This window comes from Paramormyrops kingsleyae, chromosome 22, assembly GCF_048594095.1.
Source record: "Paramormyrops kingsleyae isolate MSU_618 chromosome 22, PKINGS_0.4, whole genome shotgun sequence".
NCBI lineage: Eukaryota > Metazoa > Chordata > Actinopteri > Osteoglossiformes > Mormyridae > Paramormyrops > Paramormyrops kingsleyae.
The window spans coordinates 3,190,348-3,208,940 of record NC_132818.1 but is presented as its reverse complement, the minus strand read 5'-3'; the positions used below and the strand labels follow the sequence as shown (position 1 = coordinate 3,208,940).

Here is an 18,593-nt window from a genome sequence, read left to right as displayed (position 1 = left end):
TGCTGTTGGACTCATTCATAGTCAGATCGGTGCACTTCTGAGAAATGTTACAAAAAAATGAGGAGGAGAAAAGCAAACTAATCACCAAAAGACACTCATCTTCCACTTACGGAAATATTTTGACTGAGAGTTGTCGAGATTTCTCACGTGGGAATGGGAGAAGTATTTTGCTTTATTACAAATGTATGTGCTCACTGGTATATGGGTCAGTAAAACACAAGGGTTGGCCAGCAATTCAAAAATGTACTAAAAACTTGTTTTAAACGCATACATCAGGTTTGTTAAGATGTCCATTTCATATTCATGTTGTTTTCATGTCATTTGCAATAACGTGTACCATTTTTTACAAGAGGTAAGACTGAATGCACCTGAAATAGTCAAACAGTGTAACCACAAAAGAATGAGATATTAAATATTTTATTCACATGGAGTGTATGCAAATACACTCAAAAGCAATTACTTCATTTTAAAGTATCACATGAAAACATATTTTATTAGGATTTTCTTTACATTAAAATTGCATGTGTTATTTCAATATTGAGAGAGACATATGGTGAAATTTTTGACAGATTATTTTAAAAACACATTACAGTGCAATAGGGGATTATATTTTATTCCACATTAATTGTCCTATATATTATCATCATATTTCAATTATCATATTTTTATGAAAAAATACTAGTTACACCAAATGACACAAACCAGTTACACCACCTTGGATTGTTGCTTTTACAGTACAGTACAGGCCACTGGTTAATGAAGATATTGATACTGAAAATCAAGCATGTATCATGGATACTGGATGGGAGACATGACCATATGCAGGCTGTTAAATTTAAGGTGGCTATTTCAGAACAAAAATTACAAAGTGACTATAAACAAAAGGACAATATGGGATCATAACAAGAGGTATGGCAGTTAGGAAGGGCTAGGACTGACAAAAACACATCGTGAGGTAGGGCAAACCGCAACAAAGAACACTAGCACTGACACTGACAAACCAGGAGTTGGAACTAACAGGGAGCACAAACACTAACGTTGACACATTAGGATAGGGACTAGGGAACAAGACTGGATTGCCAGCGACATCTTCTGGCCAAACTGGAATATGGCAGACATGGTAGGAACAGATCCTGACAGCATGACAATCAACAAGGTCAGCTGAGCTTGTTTTAGTTTATATCAGTGTATAAAAAACATCTAATGACAAGAATATTGAATTCATATCTTCCATTGTGATTCAGGTTAAGAAAAATATCTAGCAACAACAATTTAGGGTAAAAACATCTGTCTGTGTGTCTGTTTCTGTCAGTATCTATGTGTTTGTCTGTCTGTGTGTCTGTCCATTTGTTTGCGTGTGTGTGTATGTTTGTATGTGTGCATGAGTGGTCCAGGTATACTTTACATTGTGGGGACATTTGGTCCCCACAATGTGATAAAGACCTGGTATTTTAACAATCATTTTTCAGTCCCCAGAAGGGGACATTTACTGATAAAAATCTGTGACTGCAAAAACTAAAAGTGCCAAAAGTCTTGCATTTTGTTTGGTTACTTTATTATTAAGGTTATGGCTGGGTAAGGGTTAATTTTGTCATTGTTGGGATTAGGGTTTTGCCCATAGAAATTAAAGGACAGTCCCCACAAAGATATGAGTACAGGTCTGTGTGTGTGTGTGTCTGTGTGTATCTGTCCATGTGTCTGTGTCTGTTTCTGTGTGTGTCCACATGTTTTTGTCTGTGTGAGGCTCTGTGTACACTTGGTTTTAAAATGTGTATTGGGCAATAAGATGGCAAGTGGACAGCAAGTCTAAGTGTAAATGACAACAAAGATGTATTTTGATCTGATCACTCAAACCACTCACCCAGGTGGTCTGGGACGCATTTGACCACAAATCTTTTGTAGTGTAGTTAAACTACGCATTACTGGACATCTCATTAAGTGTTATAGTTATTAGCCCATTTATTCTGGCCTAATAACTGATGCATCCCCAACAAGGATGTTATAGGAAAATACCTTATCAATGCAGGACACAGTGCATTGATGCTCAACAAATCTGATGTTTGTCTGGTGACAAAGACTTATGTAATATCTGTGTGCAGGGCCATTTGACCTTGCAGAAGTGATGCAGTCTTAACGAAATCTGAACACAGGTTGTCAGCTGTACACCTTGGCAACGCATGATAGACACAGGTGTAAATTGTGATGTGTCTCAGCTGTCCACTTTTGAGTTGATCGGCCAAGACGCATTTTAAAACCAAGTGTAAACAGGGCTTATGTTTCTATTTGTGTGTCTGGGTCTATGTGTGTGTGTGTGGACTAGGTTTATATTACATTGTGAGGACCAAATGCCCCCCACAATGTGATAAAAACCTGTTATTTTGATGCTGGGGGGGACCATTTTCCAGGTTCCTGCAAAGATCCATGAATGCAATCAAAAAACGAAAGATGCCAAAAGTCTCATATTTTGTTTGATTACTTATGGTTAAGATTAGGGCTGGGTAGTGGTTAAGGTCATCATGTTGGGATTAGAGCTCAATTTAAAATCAAATTTGACAAGCATTATTATGGACACCTATGTAAGCACAAGGCCTTGGTGTAAATGTTTAAAACATAGTTTTCCAAGAAAATACTCATTTTCATTATTGTGATGAATTGTTATCTGATTTTTTTAAAGAGCAGTACTAACCTTCTAACATTTAAGGTCATCAGGGGTTTGTCTCTGATATTATTTCCTGTCACATTGATTTCTTGCACAATATAAACAAAATGGCTCCTTGAATGGTCATTATACCACCATGACGCTAAAAGAAGTTGACCGAATAACATAAATCCACGAATTAATTATATTTAGAACAATGGTGTTCTATTACTTTTCTATTCTAGCCCATTCTGCAAAGAAACACACTAGGAATTAAACAATTCCAACGCTGGGAACTGTCGGGAAAAGGGGATGGCCAGCAGCACCTGCTGGTCAAACAGGTCAAAGACTTAATGAGATGTCCAGTAATGCGTAGTTTAAGCAATGGACTATAGGGGACAATGCACACTACTTGCTTTTCAGATTATGTAATTTTTTATAAATCTTTATTAATAATTGTACAGTGTCCATTTACCAGCAGCTATTGAATAGGAAACCCACATGCAAATAATCAAAGTTATTGTGCTCTGCAAAGTCATTTTAAAACCAAGGGATATGCAGGAGTTGCTATCAGCTGAAGATGCTGAACCAATATCTCATTACAGCTGAGATTGCCTCTTTTCGTAGATAATGATAAGATTTAGTACACATAGTGAAAAGGTTTGAAACGCAAAAATGATCGGTGTGCATCTCTACCTATGGACATCACAGTTCTGTGATTAAAAACTGCCTAGCTTGCTTTTTGAAAGATTTTACACAGAGAAGACTGAATATCAAATTTAACTCAGTCACAAGATTCTCAGGGACAAGCCATTTCGAGAGTCTAGGAAAGCTCATTTGTCACGTCTGGCAATATACCGACTTCTTGTTTTTGATTGGTCCAAGCTCTGTTTGAGATCTAGGATCCGGAAACCTAACCTGCTCCAGAGCAGTTTGGCTCTGTGGCTTGAGTTACTAAGAAGGGAACCAGCATTGTAATATCTAAAAGCCAGAGTTACCGCTACTTATCCTCAAAGTTATCCAACTAAGTAAGCAATCCAGCTTTGTGATACAGGCCCGGGATTGTAGGAAGGACCATTTAAGAGGGAAAAGAACTAGCCTAACCACAGAAAACGCTTCCCTAAAACTAACAAATAACACTGACACAGTCAGAAATACCACATGGGAACAGAAATGGGAGTCCTACTGTAGGTGGAAGTCCAAGGGAAAGGCTGAGACATGGAGGTAAAGTGGTAAAGAGACCCAGAAACAAATGGAGGTGGTGCCAACCTGGTTCACAGGGTCTTGGGAGTCGACCCTAGTGCCAGAAAGGGCGAACCACTGCGCGAATTGAAGCTACTGGCACCTCCAGGTTCCATGATGCATCAGTAGGGGTGCGCCAGTCTGGAGGGAATCTGGGAGGTGCAAACAGAGTCTATGCCCCCAGAAACTCTGCCAGCACACAACAAGCTGACCCCATCATTTCCCATGGGATCTATAGGTCCTTCCACACCATAAGAACTTTTCAGAAAGTTGAACCGTTTTCCAGACCCAAGAACTTTGGTCACATTCACACCACAGGAACTCGGCCCAGATTGTAGTTCCTTGGAGGCAGTTCCAGAACCCTTTTTAAGTACCTACTCCAGACTGTGTGTGAAGCTGTCTGACTAGGTACCATCACAATCCTCATAGTCAGCCCTATCAGTGCCTGTGGTCGCAATGAAGTCACCCAAGACCAGAAGAGTGTCATCTCATGAGCACCTATCAACCACCAAGTGAAATTAAAAATAAAATGTCTTGCTCATCAAGACATCACTCACCATGTCAGAGCATACACTGAGACAACAGAGAAGACACCCAGAGAGTGCCTTAGCCTGAGTCTCATAATACATTCATTGAAAGGAGTGACATCAGACACCATCAGAAGGAGTCCATCTACCACAGCAGCAGTTACTCCCTAAGTATGGCAGCCATTAGAGCAACATGACCAATAATAGGTGTACACACCTATAAAGATCTGACCACTCTCTGGTCTGCATACCTCAGAGAGTGCTGCCACTGAAATGTTTATGAAGCTCCCCTGACAGCACAGGAAGATGGTATTCATGTCAGAGAGACAAGATTTTCCACCGCCTTAGATTAAGACCCAAGTGCTGCTGTGCAGCAGGCAGTGCCTCAGCACGACATCAGTTCCAACACCAAACAGGCCTGACCCCATTGGCTCTCTGACAGTTTTGAATCTTCCAATGATGAGGCTCTCAAGGGCTTTCCCTATCCCCTTCATGATATGTGCAGCCGTCCTGTGGGCGGCTGCAGCAGAGCTACTCCCATAGACAGCAGAAAAGAGTCTTCCTGCTTTGTCCGAGCTGTGTGAATTTTTTGTGGTGGCTGGAGTGCCAATACCACCACCAACCCACAAATTATTCCTGCAAGTTGGAGGACCACTAACAGGGCCAGATGCACTTTAACATCATACCTAGGACAAATACCCATAACAAGCAAGTTGTTTTGTTAGGCTATTTGTTAGTTATTGGATATTGTTATCAAAACAAGACACATCCCTTATTTATATTTTATTTATATAACCCGCAACATGTTTGTATTTCATTATTATATCTGGCCTGCAGATCGGTCTTTTGGTTTGACAGAATAAAAATCAGTCTAACTTTGTCCGCTAATAAGCTCTGGAAAGTTTCATCACTGGCACTGGCAATATCAGACAAAAGTATATTGGTTATTGATCTAATTTTCCAATGGAGAAATATGGAGCCACAGTCAAAATTGCATTCATTAAATGTAACCGAAGTACAAAAATAATTCCATCTGTTCAATTTTGACTCTGCTAATTATATATCTTTTCTCTACACTTCTGTGCAACTTCCAAGTTAGCCGTTGGTATTTGTGGTCAACCAATCAGTATGCTATCATTGTAAGCACCTCCCCAGTAGTGCTTGTTAAAAAAAAAAGTACCTAGTCTGGAGTAGGTATTAAAAAGGGTTCCGCAGCTGCCTGCAAGGAGCTACAATCAGGTTGAATTTCTGCAGTTTGAATGCATCTTAAGCATGTCCTTCCCCCATTTCAAAAATCACCATTCACCACTGATTTGTGTATAACCTTCTCATGTCCTCCTGTCCATCCGCAAAATAGCTTAAAATAGTATGGATTGCATTTGCTGAATGTTATGAACGAATAGCACAGAATGGGGAAACAGGAGCAGGAGTCACGAAATTGGGCGAACAAAGGAGGAGCGGCATGATCAGGACATGACAGAACCCCCACCAAAAGCATGCACAGCAGGCGCACCTAAGGGGAGCGAAGGGACGAGATCGGGGGCACGAGACCTGGAAAACAAAAGCAAGAACATCAACGGGGCACTGGGAACAGGACCGACACGCAGAACAGGCACAAGGGCAACAACCAGGACAACAACTGACAAACCACCGGGAACGCAGACACAGGGGCACCAAACAATGAAACACAGAACCCGGAGACACCAAAGGAAATGACACAGGGGGAAAACCAACCAGAGGAATGAAGGGACCAGAAGTGAACAACGGTGAAACAGAGGGATGAGGACCAAACATAGGGAGCACAAAACCAGGGGGCACCACACCAGAAGGCAAGGAGGCAAAGAGCGGGGGAAACCAAGCAGCCAGAGGGAACCCTGGCAGGTGGAAGGTGGGAGCTGCATGGGCAGCCGGCAACCGTGAGGCCAGAGCTGGAGGGACCCTCGTTGACTGTGAGGCTGGAGCCAGAGGGGATGTCGAAGGGGGCGAGGAGGAAGGCGGAGAGACTGCAGGAGGAGGCAAGGAGGGAGGCGAAGGGGACCCTGGTGGAGGGGAGGAGGGAGCAGAAGCTGCGGCAGGCGAAGGCGTAGCCACAACCAGCAAAAGTGCAGGCGACCAGCGAGTCAGAGCTGGGGGGCCCACAGGCAACCAATGAGGCGACAGGGGTTGGACCGCAGCCGGACGACGAGGCATCAGAGGTGGGACCACAGGCGATCGCCGAGCCAGAGCCAGGGGGGGTTGCAGGCAAACGCCGAGCAGGATCTGGAGGACCCGCAGGTGACCATCGAGTCAGGACCGAAGGCGAACTGGAGGGTTGGGCGGGCGGGACCCGACCCCTGCACAGGTGTCCTCTCCCTCTCTGGGAGATCACGAGGCGGGGACCCGGCCAGGATCTGCCATGCCGGGGTGGTGGTCGGGTGACCCACCGGAGGGGTTCATCGGGGCAGTCAGGGTGATTCCCGAGGGGTCCCACTCGAGTTCCACCTCTACCAAGGAGGGAGGAGCGGTGGTCCGATGGTCCAGGATCTCCTTGTGGACAGGGCCTGGGGCCATGGGAACTAGGGCAGAAGCAAGGTCTGTTGGGATCAGGGACCTACTCGGAAACAGGACCCGGAGATATGGGAGCAGGAACCGCCGGGACAGGAACCACGGGGGGCAGAGCAGGAACCGCTGGGGCAGGAACCGCCGGGACAGGAACCACGGGGATTGATGTGGACCCCTTTCTTATGTAGAACTTGGGGGTCCGCAGGATGGCGTCCTCAGACTTCTTGGCACCTTTTTGGGCTAGTTGTGTGCCCAGGAAGTTACGAGCTTCAGACACTTATCTGGGCGAGGCGGCAGCAATGTGGGCTTTGGGTACGAACACCTCCGGGTCAAGAATCGGGAGGTTCCTCCCGACATGTAGCAGAGCAGCCAGTGGACACCGAGACAGCCCCTAGGAAGACCTCCGGCGTGTCCTCCCGTCTTCGATTTTTTCGCCTTCTTCCTGCGGCTTTCGACGGAGTTTGGGGTACTTCCGGCAGTTCTGATAGTGGAACGTAGTGTAGTCCACTAGTCACTGCTACCTGCCGCATCTTCGGTTCCGTCACCCCTCTTCTCAGCTGCCGAAAGTTGTCCCGCACCTCCCCAGCAAGGTGTGAGTCCTTGGACAGGGACATCATCTCCAGGGTGTCCCTCGTCTGGAACGTGAGGGCTTGAGCCGCGGGGTCATTCCGAACCTTGGGCTGATCAAGCCAATAAATTACGTCATATACAAGACTGAGGTATTCAGCCTCGGTCAGACCAGGCATCTTCTTGAATCCTGTCATTCTGTTATGAACGAATGGCACAGAACGGGGAAACTGGAGTCACGAAATCGGGCAAGCAAGGGGTTTAATTGAAGAACAACACACTGGAACACATCACAATGTCAATAGCAGGACTAGGGAAAGACTGACAGGGAAGCACTTAAATACAGGACTCAATTAGACATGACTCGGAACAGCTGGACACATGGGAATTCCACATGTGGATAACGAGGGGGTGTGGCACACAGGAAGAGCAGCATGATCGGGATGTGACACTGAAAATAAAATATTTTACGTAAAATATTAACCTTTGCACTTAAAACACTACTACAATTCACATAAATGATGTAACTTACCTGTTCCTTTTTCATTCAAAAATGGAAGAAGCGAAGTTGCGACACGAAATTAAACAATAAAAAAAAAAAGAGTGGGAGCAAATTTCCTCAAAGCATATTTTAGCAACTTTCACATTTGGAGCCATGCAACTGAATGGTTTTAACTAGCCAAGATGTTATATTAAAAATGTGATTCCTCTTACCAGTTTGTCATGCTTTTCTTTGTTCCAAGACCACACGTGTATTTGTTTCATCTTCCAGAACATACAAGCAAATACTACCAATTGAAACTAGGGATTAATCACAGCCTGTAATTGTGATTAACTTTATAATTTTTTAATTAGTTGACACCACTATGCCTTTTTTTCTTTAAAATGAGGTATTTTCTTGTCATGCAATAGATGAGGCTTTGATTTTAATGATTTCCTTGTTAACATTTGGATGTTATGCGTGTTCAAGCCAATCAGATTTTGGGTAATGATAATGTCATTAAATAGTTTCTTAAAATTTCTCAAGCCACAGCTATTTGTTTAGTCACGTTATTTTTTACTTTTTTAGCCAGAATTTGTATCAAAAGGAAGGCACAGCACTTCTAGTTGTACAGCTCTACATTTAGGTGGAGCAATTCTGGTCAATTTAAGCTCAGTGAGTTCCCAGCCCAAGAGGTAGGTTTGTGAAATTTATCACAGAGCATTAATTTCATGAAAAGTCAATCAAATCAAATCAATGCATGCATTTGATACCAGTAACACTGATATTAACCACAAATCAAATGTAATTTAATTAACGAGTGCAGTACATATTACACTGCTACCCTATACTGGATAGAGTAGCTGGATGGATGGATGGTGCAAATCTCATTTTTATAGAGGACAAATGAAAAATGCTTGGTATGTGTTGCCTTGATCTTCCAAAAAAAAAAATTAAAGGGAAGCATAAGATTACATATTAGTAACTTGTGTAGCTGTTTCCATTTCTAGTTTTAAAGACAAAGTATTTTTCTATGTCTGTCAGGCTCTTTTGGACCACATCCCACTGAAGTGCTTTCTTGCATAAGATTATGTAGTTGTTCATTTCTGTTTCGAAGTTCAAAGCTTGTTTCCTCATAGCACTACCAGGTGGTTTATTAGGGCCTACTTTTGCAAATAACCAGACTTCTGCGATATCAATGGTCAGTGAGTTACAGTCAAAGTAAAAAGTATGTGAACCCCTTGGAATTTTGTTGTTTTTCTGCATGAATTGGTCATAAAAAGTGATCTGATCTTCATCTAGGTCACAGGTACCGATATACACAATGAGCTTAAGCCTATAACACACAAAAAGTTCTACTTTTTCATGTCTTTATTATACAAACATATTCAGTATTCACAGTGGTAGTGGAAAAAGTAAGTGAACCCTTAGGTTCAATAACTGGTTTACCCTCCTTTGGCAGCAATGACCTCAACCAGGCACTTCCTGTAACTGCAGATCAGACCTGCACATCATGTGGGGGGAATTTTAGCCCATTCTTCCCTGCAGAACTGCCTGAACTCTTCCATATTCTTTGGTTGTCTTCTGTGCATTGCTCTCTTCAAGTCATTCCACAGCATCTCAATATGATTGAGATCGGGGGTCTGACTGGGCCACTGCAAAAAGCCGATGTTGTTCCTCTGAAGCCATTGTGCTGTTGATTTGTTTGAGACTTGTTCCTCCCAAATAGTTCAGTTTTAGTTTCATCACTATACAAAACATTTTCCTAGTATCGTTGTGGAGTGTCCAAGTGTTCCTTCGCAAACTTCAGGCGTGCAGCAATGTTCTTTTTTGACAGCAGTGACTTCCTTCTTGGTGCTCTGCCTTTCTTGTTCAGTGTTTTGCATATTGTTGATTCATGAACACAGATGTTAGACAGTTCTAATGACTTCTTCAAGTCTTTCACTGTCACTCTAGGGTTCTTCTTTACCTCAATGGTGACTTTGTGTTGTGCTCTTGGGGTCATCTTGGCAGGGCGCCCACTTCTAGGCAGAGTAACCACAGTACCAGATTGTCTCCATTTATAGACAACTTGCCTAACAGAAGACTGATGAATATGTAAAATCTTTGAGATGACTTTGTAACCCTTTCCAGCCTTATGTAACTTAATTCTTGATTGTAGGTCTTCAGACAGCTCTTTTGTGCAAGGCATGATTCCCATCTGGATATGCTTCTTGTAAAAAGCCCAAACTCAACCTTTTCAGTGGTTTTTATCGTCCAAAGTCAATCTAGGCCACACCCCTGAACTCGTTTCATTAAATGGACTCCAGGTGTGCTAAATTCTGACTGCAATGAGCTTTTAAAAAAGTCATTAGCTTGGGGTTCACTTACTTTTTCCAACCTTCAGTTTCACGGTTTGAATGATTTATACAATATGGTCAAATATTCTCTGAAAATCTGTGTATCTTTAGTTATATATTTCTATATTATTGTGACTTACATGAAGATACAACTAGGTTTTATATGGGATTTAGTCATAAATATAGAAAATTCCAAGGGGTTCACATACTTTTTACTATGACTGTATATCATGAGAAAGGAATAATTATAAACTACCATCAAGGACAATAGGGTTCTTCAATATTGTTGAAGGTTGACTAATAATGTAATTAATTGTTTACCTTTTCTGTAATGTGTGACTACTCAGGTGGAAGAGATTCGAGGCTGCATAGAGAAGCTTTCCGAGGATGTGGAACAAGTAAAAAAGCAGCACAGTGCCATCCTTGCAGCACCCAACCCTGATGAAAGTGAGTAATAAGCAATATGAACTCCAAGAACAATAGCTTCACAAATCCAGAAATCAAATGAACAGGGTGTTTTTTTATTCATTAGGTTTTGTTTTTCCCATAAAACACCAGTTATTTGTGAAAAATCTTGGCCAGACTCAACTTCTAAAGGCACTAGCAGCATATGTTAAATTTTTATTGCTGGTCTATGTATTTGACACAAACAATATAGAACTAGAGCCTAGCTTCTTTGGATCTTTGGAGGTGTTCAATTCTGCAGTGTTACAAGACAACTCTATATTGATCCAGTTCAGAATCAGAAAGGACTTAAGTGTGGAGATGTCAACACAAAGGGTTATGTAGCAGTGCTGAGCCAGATGTGCTGTGCCCTGTGGTGGGTTGGCATCACATCCAGGGTGTTTCTTGTCTTGTGTACAATAATACCTGGGATAGGCTCCCCCTCTGACGCCTGTGGCAAATAAGAGGCTTAGGAAAAGAGGGTGCAGGCATATACTCCTTGAGAGGTGCAATAAGGGAAACAAGGGGAAAAAAACCCAGAAGGGTCAAAGGGTGGCAGTCATTTCAGGGTGGTCATCCTAAGCCGCCAAGCATGATGCACATGGGTGGGCTTAAGGGAGAAGGACAGAGAGGTACCCACCCAGATAACAGTGCATGAGGAAAATGCCATCTGCATTTTGGTGGACTGTCCACGTGCAGTTCTCCATTATAAAATAAAAACAAAAGTCTTGACTATCAAAAAGGGTGAGGAAATAACAGGTCACTCAGACATTTTATTGGGCTTTTGTGATTGAGGAGTCCGAAAGCCCCATTTTGATGGTCCACAAACTTCCCTGCTGTATCTTATCAACCTCTTCCTTGACCACCCATAGTTGTTTCACAGGTCTCAGTAGGGCTAGAGGGCAATCCCAGGACATGCCTCGATGTCGTGCTGGATAAGGTAGGTACAACATGGGAGTCTGGAGAACACATCCTGGGCACTGTTGATGTTGTCCCACAGTTTTGGTGCTGTGGTGGACTGAGCCCCCAGACTCTTTGTCCAAAGAGGAGTTTGAACTGGATTAACCCTGTGGAGACTTGTGGAACTTCCTGGATTGTGAAGAGCACAGAAGGAAACATGTCCTGGTTTTGACTATCCTTGTCAATGACATGTTGGAGCATCTGTCTGAGCGTCTGGTTGAAATGCTCATGAAGGCCATTTGTCTGCAGGCGGACAGGGATTATGCTGGGTCTCCCAATGTTCCTTGTGATGGTGAAAGTCTGGTCCTTATTTTGGCTGCAGACCCTGAGTATGTAGTGGCAGTTGTCTGTTTTGCCTTCTTTTAGGAGTGCGAGCATGACAAAGAAGCTTGATCAGCGATTTTATAAATTGAAAGATTTTCATTTTTTTCCAGATGCAATCATAACGTGCGAAAAAAAGGTATGGTTTGAAAAAATATACACTACAGTTCAAAAGTCTGGAATCACTGAGAATTTTCGTTGTAATTTTCTTTCAATTAAAATAATATTACAAATATCACAAATATAATCTAGACATTGGTAATATTGCAAGTGACAATAATATTGCTGCTAACAGCTGCTTTTTTGTGAACATCTACAGTATATAGGAACACAAAACTAAGTTTTCATCAATCATCACTCCTGTGTGCCAATGGCGCATTGTCTGACCTAATCCTAAATTATCATGCTAAAAGGCCAATTCTTCATTAGAAAACTGGTGAAATTGGTAAACTTGCCCCCGTAGCTATGGTAGCAATAGTCAAGACTCTGAGCTAAGTAAAACGTAATGTTAGCCTTAGAGATGCACGATATGCTGGATAAAATATTGGGATTGGTTGATATTCATTAAAAATCAAGATATCATGATTATTCAGAAGTGTCAATTTTGGCCAAAATTCCTGGCCAAATCAATATTCAAAGTTAGCAGCACCAGAGCTAAAGCTAAAAACTATGAAAATAACGGACATGTTTGCATTAGACTACCAGCTGTTTTTCATAGTGGAGGACAAGGGACTTTATCATTTCCTTCAACAGTGGTGTTCTGACTAAATATGCTGCCTTGTCGAATTTTGCTATCATAGCGCAATTTCACAGATTGCTCCCCTGCTACCTTATGGGTGTTCTGATTACACCCTGGGTATTTTGATAGTCAAATATGAGTTTAAACCATACTATCTCCAACTGCATGTGTACTCTAAGGGCCCTATTTTACACCTGGCACAAAGTGGCACCAGGTGTCACAAGTATCTTTGCTTGCATGCCCGTCAAGGTTGCTATTTTCCCATCCAGTGCCCATGTTGAATAAATAGCAAGTGTACTTGGAGTCAGGTATGTAGTTATCACCACCAAGTGTACTTGAAGTCAGGTGCATTGGTGGTGCATCCATATCTTGAGGCAGCGGAAGGTGCTTGCAGCAGGGGAGTTTCTAGCTACTGTACTGAAAAGATCAGGGGCTAAGTCAAGTTTACCTGGGGCTTGACTTTTTTGTTTTTGATGGAGGATAATTGGCATCTGGGCTAAAATACTTGGGGCTAGGCTTAAAATACTGATTGGACCTAACGACGCCCATGACTTGCGCTATTGACCAACAAATATCTGGTCTAAAATCAATGGGGCAGTATTTCACTGCTAATTAAAGGGCACATTATCAAGATAGTAAAATGTGCTGGCCTGATTTATTGCTAATAAAATCTTCCATATAAGACAAACCAGAAGATGCCACTGCTTGAGCATGCATGTTGAAATTATGTAGAATGCCACTAGCAGGTTAGCAAGTTAATTCACCAGTTCTAGAGCGCAGCACCACTGTGCGCTAATTGCTCTATTTCTCTGTCGTATAATAGCATTGAGTGAGCAATATCTGATAGTATATTTTACTACATTCTTTACCTTAAGGCAGTTTGCCCTGAGCACGAAAGCAGCTTCTGCCCTTGGATTAGGTCATAGGAAAACAAGATTTACAAGAAGCAAGCTGGGCCCAGCAGGATGTGTCACGTGATTTACTTGCATCTAGCCTAAGATGGTGATAGGCTATATTTAAAAGTCAGTTAGCCTGGGGATGAAGGTTCTTAAAATGACACAAAATAAATAAATAAAATTACATTTAATGAAGAATTTAAAATAGTTAAAATGCAATCTCTGAAAGTATTTTGTTTCAACTTACATCTGGTTGTTTCCGTCCAGCAAAATGCAAATGACAAAATACTGAAAAGAAGTTAAATACGTAGTATTTTAAATACATTTCACTGAAATTCTGTCCATCCCTGCCTACATAGGCATATGCACAGCTTGCATACACTACATAGGGACATGCAGCAGTGCACGGACATGCAAAACATTCAAAATAAAAGATTACAATGTGAATGATCATTATTGTGTACATTAAAATATTTTAAGAAATATATGTCACAATGGTTAGTCATAATATTAATCAGAATTAGCTATTTGCAGTAATGAGGAATGAAATTGGCAAATAATTACAGTGGAACCGCCGTATATACAGTTTCAGTAACTGTTTTACTGTGGTCCAAAAAAAATGTTTAAGAATTCCAGAAACAGTTCTTAAGTACAGGCTGTAAACCGGTCAGCACCCACTATAGCCTAAGATTGGTTTGGGTGACCTCAAATCAATATCACAATTAACTGAACATTTTACCTCAATTACTTTAATGAATGATTCTTTTGTTTTACTTTTTGTTTGTTTGTTTGTTTTTTTTGCCCTCAGATTTCATTGTTTGTACTGAAAATATGTTCAACAATTAAAGCTGGTATATTTTTTTCTAAAGAAACACTGTACATCTTTAAGATTTTAAAATAATTGAAGGAGACACACAGATGAACCATTTATGGTTATTCATTGCATATTTTGAACAACTGAAATAAAAGCACAAATAGGCTGAAATGAAAACATCTTATGAAAAATGTCACATTTTTGTTTTAATGTAAAAAAGCAGGTTCCCTAAAAAAGTAGAAAATACATATTTTAATTTCTTGCAAACAAAATAAACCATTTATAGTTTCTTTTTCTTCATGTCTCAGGCAGATCACCATCTAATTGAAATTTGCATATTTGGTAACACTGTACATTAAGTGCACCTTCATAATGCATTCATAGAACATTCATAAGAACATTCATTCAAGTACACCTTAACATCCTAACATCCCTTTACAGCTTTAATATACATTAATAACAAACATTATACAATTATAATGTTTATTATTATATAATGTTTGTTATTAATGTATATTACAGCTGTTAAGGGATGTTAGGATGTTAAGGTGTACTTGCATGCTTCTTATGAATGTTCTATGAATGCATTATGAAGGTGCACTGAATGTTTTATGAATGCAATATAAAAGCATTATGAAGGTGCAGTTAATGTAAAGTGTTACAGTATATTTATTACATGAATATAAAGTAATAAAATGGACAAAGTCACTGTTTAGTGAATTTTATTGACTTTCAAAATACAGTACAGCTGATTCAAACGCTTTTCAAATTACAATATTATACAAATTAAATTAATGAACCATGTACTGTATAATTCAAACATGCTATAACACAGTACAGTACTGTACATAAAATATAGTTTATTGTAATTTAATTTAATTTCATTTAATTGCTGCATCTCATTGCCCGTTTTTTGCAGCTTATCATAAGGTTTTATGAAACTATATTTGTGATTTAGAAAAAAAAGGACTTTCTTTTTCCTGTCATGTTTCCTGAAGACAGACCAATGCAAGCAGCATTAGCCTCAGGTAGCTAGTCACAAGCAGATGGGTTACCACAAGGCAAAGTTGGGCTATCAAAGTAAAGTTGAAAAAAGGAATTACCATTGTTGCACTTTTCTCCTTATGTTGTCAAAAAAATTCAAAATAAACACTGCAATTGGACTACCTGATTACTTTAAGCGAATTATTTATACAGTATTTGCAGAGGAATTAGTCTGTTCCAAGCTTTTTGATACAATACCCATGATAACTATAAGCGATTTCCACTGTATTGGTAGTGTAAAAACCGAATGGTTTTATTACTTTTGATAGCTGAAAATGTTTTTCCGCGGTGTTTACATTTGACCTCTTTTTGTTATTTGTCTTCTTCACTAAAGCCACAATGTGTCCAAATGACGGACACAGCATTTTTGTCGTAATCGCGTCCGGGGAAGCAAGAGCAGGGAGACGGAGAGCTAAGAATTTGTGGTTTATTGGGGAGAAATAGCACATTCAGGGCAGACTGGCAGCAACGATGAAGGATGTTAATGACAGGACTGGGGAAACATGCTCGAACGTGGACTGAAATACACAGGACTTAATGGAAACAATACGAAGCAGCAGGTAACAATCGGGATTTCACACGAGGTTAATGAGGGGGCATGGCACACAGGAGGATCAGACGAGCAGGGTGTGACAGAACCCCCCCCCCCCCCCCAAAGGTGCGCACTGGGCACACCTAAGGGGAGTGAAGAGACGGGACCAGGGACACGAGACCTGGAAAACAAAAGCAAAATCATCAACGGGGAACCGGGAACAGGACGGACACACAGAACAGGCACAACGGAAGCAACCAGGACAACAACTGACAAATCACCGGAAACACAGACAGGCACAGGGGCACCAAGAAAGGAGACACTGGGGGAACACCAACTGGAGGAACAAAGGGACCAGGAGTGAACAACAGAGGAACGGAGGGATGAAGAGCAGACACAGGGGGCACAAAACCAGGTGGCAGGAAGCCAACAGGCAGGGGGAAACAGGGAGCCTGAGGGAACCCCAGCGGGCAAGAGGTGGACGCCGTATTGGCAGCAGGCGTACTCGAGGCTGGAGCTGGAGGGACCCAACGGCAGTGATGTAGGAGCAGGAGGGGACCTCACAGTGGGTGAGGAGGCAGATGGAGGGACAGGTGGAGGAGGCAAGGAGGAAGGGGACACCAGGGGAGGCGAGGAGGAAGGCAAAGCGGACCTCAGCGAAGGTGAGGTTGGGAGGTGAAGCCGCGGCGGTGGATGGCGCAGCCACAGCCGGCGATGGCGCAGCCAACCAACGAGTCAGAGTGGGGGGACCCACAGGTGACCAACGAGTCAGACCCGCAGGCAACTGACGAGGTGTTGGAGCCAGGACCAAAGGTGGCTGACGAGGCATCGGAGGGGGACCCGCAGGCGACCACCTAGCAGGAGCCTGGGGAACCGCAGGTGACCGCTGAGCATGAGCCGGAGGACCCGCAGGCACCCCTCGAGCCACAGCCATAGGGACCAAAGAGGATGGAGCGGGGGTTAGGCAGTCCGGAACCTCCTCAGGAACAGGGACAGGTGTCACAGGAGCTGGGGACAGGGTTCATGAGAGCTGGGGTTGCAGGAGTCACAGGGGCCAGAGACAGAACCGGAGCAGGAACCTCAGGAGCCAGAGCAGGAGTAACAGGAACAGGCAGATCAGGAGCCTCTGTGGGTGGAGCAGGGTCAGGCAGAGCAGGAACTTCTGGGGGCAGGTCAGGAACCAGAGCGAGAACCTCTGGCGGCGGTACAGAAGGGAACTCGGGCGACGACACAGCAGGGACCTCGGGTGGTGGCGCAGGAACCGCCAGCACTGGAACCTCGGGGAGTACCGCAGGAACCGCCGGCACTGGCACCTTAGGGGGCGGAGCATCAGCCGCCAGCACAGGAACCACGGGGGTGGAGCATCAGCTACAGGGACAGGAACCTCAGGGGGCAGAGTTGGGGATTGCCCCTCCAGTGCGGGCGCGGTTTCAGGGAAAGGAACAGCATTGACCTTGGGTGCTGTAGCCCCCCCCTATCACGGGAGCCTGGTCTGTCTTCAAATGGAGCAGACTCCTCAGGTTCTCTGCTATACTATCCAGCTCGCGTGGTGGTGAAGTTGGGATGAACCTAGCAAACTCCCCTTGAAGCTGTGTACACAGCTGGGCAGCCTCTGGGAAGTCCCACACTGTCGGATCATCCATCACCCTCCAGAAAAGACCCTGGAGGGTAAAGAACGTCCGAGCCAGGGATGAAGTGGCGGGCAGACAAGCCTCTGGAGTCTTCTCAGGGGAAGAGGCAGCAAAGCGGGCTTTGGGGACACACGTGGAGGTAGCGACAGCAATGTGGGCTACGGGGGTATACGCGGGTGTGGGCGTGGCCAGGCAGTGCACCTTGGGAACCGGCATAGCGAAAACTGCGGAACACACAGCAGGGCAGGCACCGGAGACAGAGACGGCCCCTAGGAAGATCTCTGATGTACTGTATTTTCCCATCTCCTGTTTCTCCGCTTCTTTTTGCCATCTTTCTCCAGTGGAGTATACGACATGCTACAGTCTGTGACCACCTGCTTCAGGTTAGCCTAATAACAGGATTTTTAAAAAAAACCGACATGGGCAAGATTAAGTCGTAAGAGGTTCTGAATGATGATTTTGATTAATTTTCAAATAATTGCCCAGCCCTACCCTAAGATAGTGTAGCACCGGCGGGGCACATGTCCCAGCATGCCCCACCTGGAATTGTAAATGGCCCTTGTTGTATTGTTGTTGTTAAAGTTAATGGTTGCATTTCCCTATTGTATATGTGTTTCCCTGTGTCTTTTGTGTACCCAGTCCGATCCTAGCATGTATTTAGCTTGTGTAAATCTCCCATTGTGTATGCATCTTGCAGTTCAGCATCTGACAACCTTGTATTTCCCATATGTGTATTTGGTTCGGTGCTTGTTGGGTGGCTATTGTAGTCCTTTTAAGGGCTGTTAATAAAAAGCGTGATTTCCTCGGTAAGCAAGTCTCTATGTCTTTCTGCATCTGCGATGCCTCAGTCCACCCATCTCCACACTGGTGTCAGAAG

At 43.1% G+C, this 18,593-nt stretch overlaps 1 protein-coding gene across 1 annotated transcript in view; it reads left to right on the top strand.

Moving 5' to 3' along the window:
• The window catches only part of LOC111838288 (syntaxin-1B), a 79,932-nt gene that overhangs the window by 28,846 nt on the left and 32,493 nt on the right, over positions 1 to 18,593 (top strand). Inside the window, exon 3 of the mRNA XM_072704843.1 lies at positions 10,683 to 10,782. Within this exon, the coding sequence (XP_072560944.1) occupies positions 10,683 to 10,782 (100 nt within the window). The remainder of the gene's footprint in view (positions 1 to 10,682; positions 10,783 to 18,593) is intronic.